Source organism: Sinohyriopsis cumingii, chromosome 5 (assembly GCF_028554795.1).
Source record: "Sinohyriopsis cumingii isolate HCF-2022 chromosome 5, ASM2855479v2, whole genome shotgun sequence".
NCBI classification, from domain to species: domain Eukaryota; kingdom Metazoa; phylum Mollusca; class Bivalvia; order Unionida; family Unionidae; genus Sinohyriopsis; species Sinohyriopsis cumingii.
In genome coordinates this window covers 107,008,453-107,025,783 of record NC_142965.1, presented here as the reverse complement: position 1 = coordinate 107,025,783, position 17,331 = coordinate 107,008,453, and the positions used below count along the sequence as shown (strand labels likewise).

Genomic DNA, 17,331 nt, shown 5'->3' with positions numbered 1-17,331 from the left:
CAGCTAAATATTATATACTGTTATTCCAAATCAGCGTTGCAGTTAACTAATTAGCATGTTTTGTTACATATCATTATTACCGAAGTTATTAACTACATCATTTAGACAACAACACTGCAACTGTTTTTAAATACAATTTATTATCTCTCAAAATGTCGTTTTTTTGTCCAAGATCAAATTTATTGTAAGTGCATAAAATGTGATGGAACCATTTCATAGAAATACATCTAAGCTTTCAGCACTGAATGAAGATTAACTCCGAGTTCTTCAATCAATTAATGTTTTGTTACCTTTTTGTTTGTTTAGTATATTAAATACATTAAACCTTATATAAAATATATTATTATGAACACAAAATGTTTAATCCGAAATACATAGCACAAGTCGTTGAATATTTTAATTGTTTTATTCTGCAAACAAATAAGTAATGCTGAATGCGTGTTTGACAATTAAAACAACAGATGTAGAGATGATGTTTTAGAATGACTAAAATAATTACTTATAAAAAAGTTTCAAAAGTATATATGGCTGTAATCGAGATTAAAGTACTCTCCTTATGTGTAAACTGGATGGAAAGATAATTCTATATCTAATTTAATTTGATATAGCAAGAAAAGTTCAAATTTGCACGTAAAATTTAAAATGTTCACAAACGAATATATAATATGTATTTGTGTCTGTTTACCTCTGCACACAAGGGTTTTTCAATGGATAGCCAGTCTACTGAGGACGCGTTCAGCATTTCGTCTGTGAAGTTTCTGTTAGCAATAACTAACCGGACATTGGCTCTAAGCATATCTATAGGAAATACAATATACATGCTGTGAATAGTAATGTCAAAGTTCAGTATGGACAATAAAAAATTCGACACCTGTTCAGGAGAAAGCATATACGTGTTCCATTATAATAAGCCAACCAGCTAAATTAGTCGATGGGATGGACGAATGAATGCAGCAGCTGATTTTCATAATAAAAGTATATTAAAAAGACTGACCTCCTTGGTTCATTGCTCAAGTCGCATTTCATTTGACTGACGAAAAAGTATCAATTGCACACATTTAAAAAGAACAATTAAGCAAAATTCGAGAAACTAATTGGTCATATAAATTATTTGCAAAACTTCATGAATATATATATATATATATATATATATATATATATATATATATATATATATATATATATATATATATATATATATATATATGAGTTTTGCATCATCTTGACATCGCAAACAGCTTCCGCTATTTTTGGGCTCCTAGGTACTACTCGGAAAATAGCGAATTACAAGAGGGTGCCCAAAAGTTTAAATTTCGCCTGTCTTACTTACATAGACATTTAGATCTGGACAAGAGATTCCATTGCCGGTAAGCATGGGTGCCCCAGAATGGTGAGCAAAAAATTAAGAGAGCACTGTGTTCTCAAATATAGCGAAAGTCTTGTGTAATATATAGAGACAATCAAGGTACCCCAAGGAGAACTGTCAAACGTTATTTAAAATTGTTAATATTTGAAGCACATAAATCTTTCTGAAAACGAATTTCGGTATCAGATTTGTAATATACTAGGAGTCAATGGTCACAAATCGGCTTACAAAAGCTGATCTAAAGCTTGCATATTTTACACAAAGTTAAACTATGTACTAAGTTCAATTTACAGTTGATGTTTGGTGCATAACAAATACATTTACACCATAGATATTTCCACCAAGTTCAGAAGTATTTGCTTTTGTGGAGTTGTGGTTTAGGCAGAACGTTTTAAAATTTTCTGAACATGTGAGGAGCTTAGATTATACAATTTTATTTTTGCTTATTTTCATATGTTATGCTTCGCACCCGACCGATATAGTGCACAATGTTCAGTTCTGGTTTTATTCCCCGGAAGCAGGCAACTACTTATTTCAGAAATGTATTTGTACGATACAGAAGTGAGAATACTGTACTCAGTCTCCCTGAAATTGTATGTATTTTTATGTAATTGACAGATGCTTGATACAATCAATTTGTAAACATTTCTTTTCATTAAACTTATGAGACCATTCTGCATGTGTGTATTTTTAAATGAAAGTATTATATAGTATTCTTCTGCGTCGCACAGATAGTTGCAAGAAAGAATGTAAAGCGCTGCATATAAGAGACAGTCTCCAAGGTTAACGAGTTAACGTTACCCTCCGTAGTTGGTACATGTTACGTAATCACTTAATATTGTGTTACAAGTAACTTCAACAGGCCTATCTAACGTGTCATTTTACCCCTGGCGGCTAGAAAGGACTTGTCAGTAGCGGCGCAAACCGGGATCATAAATGTCATTTATATATAAAATTAATTTAACAATATTTCAAGAGATGATATGTACATTATCATTATTCATATAGGCACAGTTTCTGTATAAAATCTACATATCCGTGTCAGCAAGTAACTCAAACGAAATCTAAACGGTAATTTCAACAAATATATACGTTTGTATCGTATTTCCTATTATCGCGAGTTCCCCAGTCTCGTGGTATTTTGTACTTTCGTTCTGAAAGAAATCATTGCGACATTTGCCCGTTGTTTATAGTCGTTTTATCATTGGGAAGTGGTTGATCTTAACTAATGATCAAGTTTTTCAACAATGATAACTTTTTTGGAATTAACAACACCGTAATGAATCAACAGAGACTTTAACATATATCCTCCAACTCCAATTTCCAATGCTGGACATAAAACTGTACAGATTCATAAAGATTATAAATACAAAAATAATTTTAAAATTCGTAACATGATTTGTTTTTGTTATGGACGAGGATTTGGCGTGTTATAAGTGACGTAGTGTTCATTACCTTTCGGTCCAGTACATTAACCACATTATTTGCCGCAAAAACACGATAGTTTCAGTGTATACGGGAATAGACACATTATGTTCTGTTGGACCTTGATTATTGCACAAACTGGGATCACTTACGCTATCTGTGGAATAATGGACTGAAGAGAGATTATTACAAAAACACAAGCGTGGCAGCTTTTATTAACAGGAACATTATTGTCTTTTGTTTGAGATCGGTTTCCTTTTAGTTTTACAATAAACGATACACTGGGCTACAAATAAAATGGCTTCTGGCACTTTTTCAATACTCGGCTTAGGGATCGAAGATGGTCGCCTTGCATCTTTAACGGGACATAAGAATGCAATTAAGGTCAAAGTTGAAACTTGTTACCAGGTGTGTATCATGACGGGGTCGCCTTGCAGGTAATAAGGAAGTGACAAACACGTTAATTTATTGGTAGAGAGATCAGAATTCTTCTTGCTGGCTTGCATGTTCCCGTTCCATTTTAATGAAACAACCATGATCTAGATTTACACATTAAGATATGAACATTTTCTTTGTAATTTTCTTTGACATTATAGCTATAGTTTTATTACATGCACGCAACATACCTGGTGGCTGCGAGAAGAAAAGGGCCAGACCAACAATGATTGCTGCAGCTGCCATAAACGCTATGGCAATGAAAATCAGCGCCAATGTGTTTCGTCGTCGAACTCTGTTGTGATCTGTGGATATAACTGACAATGTGTTGGTGTTATGCATTGATGTCTGATCTCCACAAATGTCCGTGTATCTGGGCAGTGACAAACCATCAATGCTTTGTCCACAGGAATTGAAAATTCCAAGTTCAGATTTAACAGAAGGAGGTGAGGTGGAAGTCCCTGGTTGTGTCCACAAATTACCGGAAACTCCATGAAATCGAAGAGCTGGCTGAAAATGAAGCACGATTACTTTTTATTACAACAGTATCCAACATATTCATTGAATCACGCATACTCAAAATCACCAACGCTGATACGCTTTGTCAACAAAACTGGTGATGTGTCTTGATATAAAGTTGTTATATCCGAAAAATAACAGAATAAAGTTGGTCAAGTCCCTTTGATGTATACATGTAACATGACTAAGACATACAAAACTCTAGCAAAGATCCTCATAAAAGTATGCCAATCATTTAATATATTGACAGGAAAACACGATATGCATGCAGGGACGGTATTTATTGGTTTTATGGAAGCCTTTTGAGCTTGACATGTTGATATCTTAAGGGCGACCAATACGTGTGGGCGTTGTCAGTGGAATGTTCCTAGGATCAACAAGTCCAGTCTTAGGTCAAGCTACGTCATACCATACGTTTTAGTCCCCCCACACCTCCTAGGCTTTATTTTCATGCATAACGCAATCCAGTTAAATTACAAGACTAATCAATGCTATTGCACAGTAACATCCTAAGAGTGTTATAGCCAACTTTCTTTGTAATTGCACAATAAATAAAATCATTCTTTACACGGAGAGTCATATATGGTATTATGTTCGTTCTTTCATGAGGGGCATAATGCCAATTATTTAATTTTCTTACTTTCGATAATGATCTCTTACTACATACCGTGGAGAGAGATGCGCTTTAAATGACCAGAATTCCTCACAAATGCCTATTGACAGAAGCCGAAACTTCTATGGCTTTTTGTTTGCACAGATAAATGTACAAAACAATGCACGTATATGAGCCGAACCATTTGTACAAAGTTATGTACGTTTTCAAGCCATTATTTTAATCTAGTTTTAAATTTCAGCTGAAGCATGGCTTGTTTGAATATAAAAATAAGCCAATCCCTTTAACATACATTATTTTGATATTTGTTGTAAAATATTATTGCAAAATGTATTTAAGAAAAAAAAAGCAAATAAATTCAGATATATAAACGGACTGATATTTAACACAATCGTCCGTGCATGGCCACACTACATAAAATGACAAATGCATTTAACGCACTTTTTCTGCCTCTATTTCAGCCATGTACATCCGATTTGATCAATGTTTACTATTAGATCTAATTGATATATGCGATATAATAAGCATGTTAATGTTGTATATGTCTATCCGTGCCATTTAGGATTATAAATGCTTATAAGGCGTGAATCTCGATAACTTAGCCCATGGGTGATAGGGATGTACTCTAAGGCCGATGTCATATGCATGTATAAACATATTTTTAAAAGCATAATAAGTGTGTGTGTCTTAATAGGTAAAGGTATCAACGTTTTTCAAAATTATAATCCAGGGACTAGATTCCTGGGGATAAAGAAAGACCCCGATGCGTGATCCTACGGTTCCAGTATGATTTGTGATGACATCGGGACAATTAATATCCTATGCCAGTTCTCAGGCAAACAATTCAGGAGGTGTGTTTTTATAATGTATACCCTCACCCTAAGCTGCACATTCGGGAGATATATTGAAATTCCAAATGTGTTGGCAAAATCTAAATCAGAGGAAAATCATAGATCCAAACTGCATGTGTTTAGATTCTACGTCGCGGGATGCGTTCAAGGACTTACATAATAAGTAGATAAATTCACACGTACATACAGACACAATGTATCACTGTACTCGAGCGTATCTTTGAAATCGTGGTCATACTATAAATACAACAAAAGCAGCAACGACTGTTACTGCTGCTGCTAACACCACCACCACCACCACCAATAATAATAATAAAAATAATAATAATAATGATAATAATATCTAAAATCTGAACTTCTTTTTTCCAGTATTGCTCTAAAACCAGAAGTTTTCAGCATCTTGGTAAGGTCAATGGTGGTAGGGACTACCCCAGAGCTAAATGTTCTATGGGTCTATGTATTTGTCTTTTCATTATCAGCGAGTATGTACATGGTTATATGATGGGATCTTCTTCAATATATAACCCATGGGATAAGTCCCTTGGGGCAAGATTGGCAGATTTAGCTGTATGCATAAATTTTATTTCATTTACAGCATGTGTATGTATGTTTCCAAGGTGGCAATTTCAATAGTTTGTGTACTGTGAATCAAGGCCTAAGTTGCTGGGGATACGGACAGACCCCTATGAACTGCCAGGGGTCCCAAAGTGTCCGAGCAATCAAAACCCACAGATCTATCAGTGTTCTAAGTTTTATGTGTCTAGCTTTAATTACTGATGAGTGCATGGATTTTACAGTTTTGCTAAACTTACCCCCGCCCCCTTTTTCTTTTTTTCTTTGGTAAATGTATTTCGTATTCTTTTTGGTTAATCCTACATTTCGTTGGCAACTTGAAGCGATTCCCGTGTTTGTTGAAATGAAAGGAAATTTAGGATTCAAATTCACCCAGCGTTCTAAAAAAGTAATTTAAGTACTATTTTGTTTTTAATTACTATTTTATTCAACATTGAAAAATAACTTTAAAGATTTTCCCAATATAAAAGAACGAATTTTGAAATACAAATTTTGAGGCTGACACTCAACAAACTTTGTTTGTTAGCGTTTGAGGTTAATACAGCTATATAGCTGGATTGCAGGTGTGTACGAACACAAATGGTTGGAGAATTGGCGAGCTGTCATAGATTCAACAGATATGATAAATCGTTTCTTAATAATGTTACTAAGTCCTGATAGTTCATTCCATATCGGATATTTTTTTACAGGTATTGTGGCATGAAGATGAATGGGATTGTGCCATTAATTTTCGTTTGGATGCAATATTAAAACATTGCAATTAACAAGCGTCCAGATTTTACATAACGATAAAACTGTTTCAAATGTACGAAATTTTAACAGTCAACAACAGATAAGAATATGACCAGATCATTTCCTATCATATACGCCACTACATGTTCCAGAAATATGAATCCATGTCATCTTTTGTGAAATATATATATATATATATATATATATATATATATATATATATATATATATATATATATATATATATATATATATATATATATATTCCTTTTTTTCTCGAAAGATTTCAATTAAAGCTGAGTCAAGTTTTGACCCATCTCTTCCGCTGTAATTGTTTAGGTCGTGTTGTGTCATAGCTTCGATGATACATCGCCAATAACTAATCTTTGATTCCTTCCTATTTCACGATAGTTGATACTACTTCTTCGACTACTACTACTACTACTAATAATAATAATAATAGCAACATCATTATCATCAATTTATTATTATTATTATTATTATTATTATTACTTCAATTATTTAATTTCTTAGTTTTGTTGCTATGTTGCTTTCTATTTATATTACCATATGCATACCGAAATTGGAAATTTGTAAATTTCAAAGCGTAAACAATACCTTCTTTGCCTCTATCGTCTCAATTATCATAACAGTTGAAGTAAATTTGCAGGTTAACACAATCTCGTTTTTTTTCTGAATTCTAAAGACGTTTTATTCAAGGGTTTAATTATTGCTACTGTAGCTTCTTTTCCACAAAGTCTGAATTGTACGATAACCAATCCAAAAGGCACTCTCGGCACTCCGGTTTCACCATGCACTAAAGCAGGTTTGCATTATTGTTTCTGTCGAACATGTTATTTCTCTCATTAATAAAGTCTTGTTCAAACTACAACAAATCTATCCTAATGGATCACCTACATTAGGCAATCACCTGTCCAAAGAATTCCGTGTAATATTTATCTGTCTTACAAACACCCATGTTTTGCTGATCAGAGATGAGATTTTTAATTTAGAGATAAGCTGGACTGTCGCTACTGACTTTAAACAGTCTTTGATGATCATGTGTTTGCTAGTAAAAATATAATAAAATGCCAAAGAATGTTCTATGTTCATGTCAATACTGGCGCCAAATTGTTTTTTTTAAGGAAACGTAACTGACGTCATTAACAGAGAAAAGGCGACATATGTTGGCAAAACAAAATTCCGCAGAGATAAGTGCAATGCGTTACACGCTTTTCGTGACTTGCGATCTGTATGTACTCCAGTCAGTATGAGACTGACAACGGAGATAGTATTTTGCAAATGCACACTATGACTGATTCACTCGTAAACAAGACAAATCATGTTCGATAAAGAAACAGACTACTTACATCGGAAACGCTAGCCATGAAATTTATTCACATAAAAATCTCCAAAACTCTGATAAATGTAAATATCCTTATACTTAAAAAGCAAAAATGAGTAAGATTGCTTTGAAATATTATTGAATTCTACACCGCAGCATGATCTGTTTTAGAAATTTATATAATAACTAAATGAGATTCATTAAGAATGCGTTTGACAATAATTTCAAACATAAATTGTGTATATAATGACTATTAAATCAGTTACATGTATCTGAATTAAAATCTTAGAGAGGTATTTAGGTATATGAGTAAATCTTAACCCAAGGAACAAACACAGCAACAATTTATAAGTGCGGAGACCAGGAACTGCTTAAGCAGGATATAGAAAAATTCATCTCATTGTAAAACATACAAGGAAATCCACGCTTTAAGTGGCAGCAATAAGGAAATAAGTTTGGAATTCTTATCGACTTTTAGATTCTCTCTAAATTGTGTACCCTCTACATTGCAAGCGTCTCTGACATTAAAAGATTCCAGTGATAACAATTCTAGAAGTCTTCAAATATAACGGGACTTTAAAACAACCGTATTTAAAAGACTTTGAACATTATTGGTTCTCCTACACGCACTCGGCATTTTTGTGGCGATGGACGTGGTTATTATGTGTTCTTCTTATGTACATATGTGTGTTTCGTGTGTTTCGGCATATATATATATATATATATATATATATATATATATATATATATATATATATATATATATATATATTACGGTTTTTGCCCGTGACAGCCGAAAAACTGTGTTTGCCACTAATTGCTGATAGATTCCAGACAAACGGCGACCGTGATCACATACCATCATTTGTCCACTTTGTCACAAATCGTTAATTAGTGACCACAATATGAATCAATCAAGAGCACATTCAGGGCACATATATGACTTGTACTGGCTTTCTTCTTCTCTTTTTTAAATTATAATAGAGTGGCATGTTTGACTTTCCTGACCCCTGGCAACGTTGTCATGAAAATTTGTTTTAAATCTAGGGCACACAAGATTCACACTGGAACTTTATGCTCAATATACGAAGAGGATCTAACTTCTTGTAATGAAAACCTGAACTACAAGGAATGGCTAATGTTGGTATTCACAGCATTAATAATCACCGAATAATGCCAGATATCAACAGCAAATTTGTGGTTACTAGTTGTAAATGTTTTTAGTATGTGACCGAATGATCTAAAACACTCTTCTTTACGGATAACTGCCAATTCTCTTCTACCTACACTAGTTGTAATGGCCGCCATATATAGCCCAAATGGCGCTAAACCAACTTCATCAACAATCACCTCCCCAGAACAGTACTTTACGATACGATAAACAACTTCACGGCAATTGCATCATAACTGTCGTACAGCAGTCGAAACAATTCCACATATCATTGAGTATGCAGGCTTTTCCATTAAAAACAAATGTCTGAAGGTACTCTGTGATTCATACACATGAATCTACAAAAATCTCAAAAATAATATGCGTCTGCATGGCAAATGTGTTTGGGGTTACTTTAATTTAGACATGTTCTAAAATCACTAGTATTACTTGCCCATGTCTTGATGTATTGGTCATTGGCAACTTTCTTAAGTTTTATATATGGGATTAAACATACCTGTGCTATAATAAATTAATCATCTGACAGTTCTGCAACACAGTGCAACATAATACGGCACGTACACGCTAAAATAAAACAAAAACACATAGATACATGTCCAGAAATTGATATTCATTCTACTGTTTTCCGGGAGGTGATATACACATTTCCCAGAGATTGATATGAAACTGTAAATGTCTGCATCTAGATATAATAGCTGTTTCTGTTTTACAAGTATATTGGGATAAAGGAGTTTTAAAAGCTAACCGTGTGAGTGGATAGAATGCAAGAGTTAATTTCATGTGTTCAAACATCTAAACCAATAAACTCCAATGTTTTAGCAGAGACGCATATTTCAAAGTCACGTTTAAGCATGAAAGCATCGAATTAAGCAACCTCCGTCCCGAGAGCATGACGGGTAAATCAGTACGATACGAAGATAGAATAAATTAGGCATTTGATGTCGGTAATATACACGAACTTGTATTCAGTTAAAACTGAAAGCACATCATTGAGATCTAGCCAATATTACAGCTTGCGTCTGCAACGATTCAACAAAAATAGTTAAATTTTAAACCGGGCATTTCATTTTATAAATTTGATGCAGCACATGATAGTATAAACATGGGGAAAAGAGTGAAGCAGAGAGAGCATGGGGGAGCCAAAACGTGCACGGTACATGAATTTATATTGATCACTAAGAGAAAGTAAGTTAAACGCATCACCTCTAAAGAGGAAAATGGTATATATATAACAAACCTGATGCAGAAACTATCGTGCCAGAGTGACAAATGACATAATGGAAAATGGAAACGGACAACACTAAAAGTTATGAGACTACAAACTTGACTATGAGACGTTGAACAGGAAAAAATGAAAAGTGCAAAACACTTGATGCAATCATGGGGACATTTAAGCTTCTCTCTATGACGCAAACATGGTGACACTTAAGCTTCTTTCTATCGTGCAATTATTATCTGCGATGTATTTATGGGGACAGTTAAGCTTCTCTCTATTGTGAAAATAATGGGACATTTAAGATTATCTCTATGATGCAATCATGGAGGCATTTAAGCTTCTCTACATTGTTCTACAATGTACTTTTAGCAACCAACAATATAGCCTATGCATTTTGTGTCAGATAAAAATCTTTAATACGAATAAGATTAATGCACAATAACAAAAATGATAAACTAATCATTTCAGGACAAATAGAAGATTGTAAGTACTGTGCATTACCATATATTTCCGCTTAATTGAAAAAGAAGAAAAAAAAACAATTGCTACATAAATAACAAAAATAACAGGAATTACTGTTATGATCTGATATGGATTGCACAGCCTTGAAGTCTGTATGAAAAAGATAGCAAAGATGGAATGACTGATAAAAATGACAGCAAATAAAGTATGGATGCTAAATGTTTAAAGCGCTTCACAAAGTTCTCATATTTTTAAGCAACATTGACTCAGAATGTACATCAGAAAGTACAACTGATAATTAATATAATCGAGAGGCAGACATTTGTATGGATAATAATTGAATCGGATATAGATTGTAGATATTTGTCTACATTGCTTACATTTTTATCAATAAGATCAATAACACCAGTAAGCTTACATGCATGACTTGTACTCGTGTTTACTCGAGCTTTTCCTTTTAAAACTGCTTTTCCCGGAGGCGATGTTTCATATTAGAGATTATTATAATCAATTAAAGACCATGGATATCAGCTTAAAGATGAAGTTGGAAAAGTAATATATTTTCATAATATGCATGTCACATTGATTTTTTGCATGTAAAGAAAAATGTTATCTTACCTATACGAGCGTGATATCTCTGTCAGGTCCAAGTAAAATAGATTTGCTTGTAATTACTTAGATAGAAACAGTAATGGCGAAGTCTGCGCAGAGTCGATCAGCGTCAATAGTTGGTGCAACTATCGTCGACTTAAACGTCAACAATAATCATATTACAAATTAATGTCATTCTAATGTTATGCAAGTACTGGTTCTCTTGTGTTGATAATTAGATAATGACTTGAAAGATGAAAATACGAGGAGAGAAGCAGTTAACAATACACTAAAACAAATTGAATGGAAATATACTGAGAAAACCATGAACATCTCAATAAAAGCAGCCTTAGCCTTTTAGATACGCAGTATTTATTCGCAAAAAGACTCAGAACCAATCACGTTATTATACATGCCTTGCCAGCCTTAGATGCAGTAAAAGTACAAGGTCTGTACTTTGCATTGAACAATACTTATAAGCAATGATACGTGCTTTTGTGAGACAGACATGGGGAGAAAAAGAAGTTAATACCTGGAACACTATTACACCACCGAAAGAATGGTGGTAACACGAAAGCGATTGTAATGATTTAAATAAATGCGGCATAAAACATATTCCTGAATCATATACAACTAACTTTACCTGCCGAATAGGAACAAACCACTATATAATTGTGCTGAAAGTCTTGATTTGGAAATGTATAATTTATTATCGTCACTAACATGTTAGTTTACCTATATGATGAAACAACATAGACAAAGACAAATGCATTTAAAATTAACAGATAAACAGAAGGTGCTTTAAGACATTCATCTAAAAACAATTTAATGCCGTATAGAACCTGTTGAGAAAAATCATGCGTTCCGGCTAAGAGTTCTCATATCAGAATATTTATATTTAAATCTTGATGGGAATGGGACTTTCGGTCATCTCTGAATTTACATCATGGGACATACGTTCTTCCAAAATGGTGTTTGCATATCATAAATAAAACCAGGCACGATGAAGTTGAAACTGAATAACATAAATTGTGATTCGAATAATTTGTAATGATAATTGACTGAACAATTTAACATAATTTTCACATGCTAATAAGTGCAATCAAAGCCCGTCTACTCGTTCCAACGCAGAACTTAGCTATTATCTCTTAATTGACGAGAAGATCGAATGCTCCATGGCATGCTCTGAAAGATTTGTTTTTACACAAACTATATATGCAGCCTACGACCATCGTAAATTACTAGTATATTCCTTATCATGAAGACGGCTATAGTTATTTAAGAATCATTTTTAAGTGCAGCATGAATCAAAATAGAAGCGGTATCTATGGCACTAATAAGGTGTAAATACAAAGTCCTTTTTATATATTTTAGGCAGCTCTTAAACAGTCATCTTTGACAAAACGACCGGAAACACTATCTGATTTCCATCGAAAATGAGTCTGTGTATCATTCATTCACCATCACACTACTGTCATTGCTGCAATAGTTTACCTTTATACCCGCACATTTGTAAACCTATTTTAGGAAGAATTAAGGCTGAAATTCAAATGAAGAGTTTGTCAAATGACATGTCTATTTTCTAGAAGAAAAACATGCTGTAGACGCCCATTCCACCAAACCATGAATGTCCAAACCGCCCTCAGTTTCAACCTATCCCATGTCCCCAACTTTTATCATAATAAGTTCGGTAACGTCAGGAAATCCGAATGTATCCTGTCTGAATTGAATGGTTGTTCCTTAACAGTTTAATAAACGATTCAAAATGTAAATTCTGAATTTAAAATGATATTCAAATCCCTGTCATTGATCTATTCTTTAGCTATTTTGTCTTTACATTGTCAAACATAAATTCAAAACAAAAGTGCAGGAAAAATATTGAATTCATTTAGGTCAGTACTTTGTATTCTACAAATACGTACAAACCAGACAAATGCATTGTAAATGAAAGATGAATTAAAAATGGAACAAGACTACAGATTAGAAAGGTGTATGGCAATCATAACGCTCAGATCAAATCTTGAATTACGCTATCTAGGACTATTCTTAAAATGTCTACATTACTCTCTCTCTCTCTCTCTCTCTCTCTCTCTCAACTGGTTAGAAAATGATAATTCCTATTAACTTTAATTGTGTGATGACTAGTGATGATCCATTAGTTAAACCACTTATATCTTTACTGCAGATATATTCCGAGGAGACAGAAACCGAAATCAACATTTATTTATTCCACGAAAACGTTGTAGAACAGATATCTTAGATAAATTGTGACCGTGTAATATATTTCCCTTATTTACCTTTCGTTAAGACCCTCCTTGGTAAACGAAATACCAATGTTATATAAAAAAATGTAATCATTTATTTTTTGTTCAAAAAATAGTATGTAGCTTATTGCGCTGTCTTGTGACTAACACCGCATAAGGTAGTAAATATCTCCTTAATGTCAAACTAAGTTATCTATGTTCCATGTCCAAAACGTATAATGATGGATATCACAAAAACAATTAGTTACTATTATCGCAAATATTACGTGCGTGACGTCCTTCTATTACAAATCATGTTTCATATCATTAACACGTACACCTGCCCGCAGAGTACACAAACGGAATGTGGTGGATTCAATTTCAAGGGGTAGATAGAAATAAAAAGACAGATAAAATGTAATGAAAGACGTTCATCAAAATGTATCAATCGACAAAAAGTTGGTGTGATAATTAATAATTGAACAAGGCATATATAGAGGTTTCGCTGAAGGTTTTATGATCATATCCCTTTTAAAATAGGTTATAATTCTCTTTGCGAAAATAAGTTATTGATGTTGTCGTTTTGGTGTTTAACGCCATTTCGCAGCGCAAGATAGGCTATATATGGAGGCCGGTATAACCTGGAGAAAGAAAATCCCGCGAAAACCCCGGTTTGACTCACCGGAAGATGCTGGCAGCGTTCTCACATACCCACACTGGCCAAGCCAGAGGTGCGAACCCACGCGGAGAGAGGTGAGATGGAATATTTATCAAAACTAAACAAATGTCATAACGAGACAGCAGTCGCATAACATTTATCAAATATATTCTTCCCAAAACATTATTTCCTTTGCATTTATCTGTTATGATGAATGTTGATATACAATGACAGACCGAGGAGATCTTGTTTAGAATGCTACGTGAGAAAATATAATTCCGATTCAGGCCAACCTTAACAACTGATCCTAATTTTTGGAAAATCCGTAATGCCAATTTTACCCACACTTTCAAAATATGTCATCACTGAGTGTCAGCCAATCAGAAGCCGATATTTGGATCGTTAGGTTTTACTCATGTTTTATCCCTATAAGTCTTTGACTTTGAGGGTTACTTAAATCCTTAATTACTGTGGGGTTTTTTTGTTTTTGTTTTTTGGACTAAATGTCATGATGCCAATTATAGTGAAAATTTGGAACGGAAACGGAATAGGGTTACATGGAAAAGATACTTTACCCCACAAAACAATTTATATCTATTTTATTTTGTTCCAGAATGGTTTAAAGTGAATAAATATGATACTCGGAATATTATTTGAATCATCAGAGATTATATTATCTCTACATATCCCCTGCTACTTTGACATAGTGGGAAATTTAGACCAAAGGCCATATGTATGTGGAGTTTTTCAATAGTTTCCAGATCCTTACTCTGTTTTACGGTGCTTGTGAAACGATTAGAGCAGCTAAAATTGCTTCGTTATATTTGTCTGCAATTTCCGAGCGCTTTAAAGTTTAAAAATTACCCGAAACCTACTCTTACTATTAGTAACATTTTATTTTCGTGAATCATCGATTTGCTTACTTTTTTCGTAAACTTATCAGACAAGTCGAGAAATAAAATACAGAAACAAATTTTTTGTGGAGGTAAATTTTATCAAGAAATACAGATTTACTGACGAAGATGACGATAAACTTGTTGGAGCTCTCAAGCGTGCCACCACACAATCACTAATATGTGTGTGTGTGTGTGTGTGTGTGTGTGTGTGTGTGTAAACTAAAAACCTAATTAATCCGTCAGGTTTTTTAGAGTAAAAGCCATGATGTTTTTATATTACAAAAGACATGTGATATTTATAAATTTTTCAATGGTATTTAATCAAAAGCATTTACAAAAATAAAAATGTTAAAATATTGAATAAACTACCTTTTATTTGCAGTATCCTTTACATAAACAATTAAAGTACTACAAATTTTATTATTTACTTATTGATCACAAATATTGTCTATATTTCACTCTAATGAAATATTGAATCAATTCATTTTACAGGACCCATTTTATTGTACACAATAAGTTCTATCGTCTAGTAACACGAAGTGGGTCCTCTGCATAGAGTAATATCAGACTGGCTAAAAGTGTAATTTGGATGCAGAAATAGTTAACAAAGTTAGGAAATACTATACAATCAATATTTAGACTCATCCATGAAAAAACCCCACAACATTTTCGAATAAATGTTGCATACAAATGTATTGTTACGCCAAATGACTCCACCTGAATGTAAAGGCAATAATTTGTCTCCCGGTTCGGTGAGTTTTAAACCATTAGACAATATTCTGTTTAGGTGCCCCATGTAAATGTTTATTTGTTTTCAGCATTTATTCCAAGAAGTATGATTCTACAGTGCGGGCATTATTTACAGGATTGACTGGCAAATAATTGAGAGCATGTCAGATGTAAAAAGTATATTTTTTTATATGTGCATTATACAGGGTGTTATATTTAGTTTCTCGAGGGTAAAAAGAATAGACTTAAGTTAAAATATTTTTTTGAGTTAACCTTACAAATAAAAGCAAATGGCAGATACATCGCCTCATTAGTCCTTGTATCAGTCAGTATTTACACAAACAAAGCAACTTAGTATATTAGATTATATATATATATATATATATATATATATATATATATATATATATATATATATATATATAGCGAGAGAGAGAGAGATATATGAAAATTTACCTGCAAAAGCCTCTTCCACAACGTCGGATCATCGGTTGCATTTTTAAACTCTGTTAAATTTATCCAGTCCGGCTTTAGATCGACATCATCCAGATCCGTCAACTCCTCTTTTTCTGTCCCAGATTCTCGATTGTTAAACTTAACCATCGTCCAAAATCAATTTAGTTGTGTGCTAGTATGCTTTTCTTTTCTCCAATGGCAACGTTTTGAAATAACAAAACTTTGTAGGGAATATATTACCCTCTCTAGTAGAAAATTATTTCTCCGGTATACTCATGTGGATAAGTTCAGTAAAGTACCAATTGTCTGAAATGTGTCATCTAATTAAAGTACAGGTGTGATTTAATTGTTTTTAAATCGCAAAGAATTACTCTAAAAACGGCAGATTTGTTGAATTGTTCTGAGAAATATTACCACAATCCATCATTCTGCGCAGAATCTTTTGTACTCAATATATTTTGAATGCAGCCTGGATCAAGAAAACATTGATGTCCCGTCGTAATTGATGTTCATATATATATTCCTGTCTTTCAGATATTGAAATATTTATCCGTACCAGAGGTTGCTTCTTTGCCAACGAAAGTTATCGAAATACTTTTCTTCCGTGCTACACTCCTACTAATTAGTCGTTAATGTCTTTGCTAAATGTCTCCGCTTGTCTTCATTCGATACTGTTACTAGAAATAAGACAGCTAACTAGCTGACCCCGTGTCCACTGTTCAGAAAGATTTATTGGGTCAATACTAAAGTCCGGTACAGCACGCCTCTCGAGTGCGAATACAAAAAAGTCTACTTACGGATCTGAGCCGTTACGTGTGAGCGGTAGGCCGGCTATATATCATTCACCATACCTGGATGCATATGTAATTCATAATGAATTAATTAGGAATATATAAACATTATGAATTAATTTACTACTTTGTACTTAGAATTTTAGGAGCAAATAATGTCAGTTATCGCATATTAAATAAAATAGTTTGTTTGTTTCGCAAGGTTAGTACCCTTTCTGTGAATTTTTGGGCCATTATTTATGAAACTTAAACGTAACAC

The 17,331-nt window shown here is 33.5% G+C and overlaps 1 protein-coding gene across 1 annotated transcript in view; it reads right to left on the bottom strand.

Moving 5' to 3' along the window:
- Positions 1–17,084, bottom strand: part of LOC149799945 (uncharacterized) — a 44,746-nt gene extending 27,662 nt beyond the window's left edge. The window contains exons 1-3 of the mRNA XM_089958319.1: positions 16,282–17,084; positions 3,418–3,736; positions 686–798 (exon numbers count right to left, since the gene is read on the bottom strand). Of these exons, the coding sequence (XP_089814445.1) occupies positions 686–798; positions 3,418–3,736; positions 16,282–16,428 (579 nt within the window). The 5' untranslated portion in view covers positions 16,429–17,084. The remainder of the gene's footprint in view (positions 1–685; positions 799–3,417; positions 3,737–16,281) is intronic.
- Between the last annotated feature and the right edge of the window lie 247 nt (positions 17,085–17,331).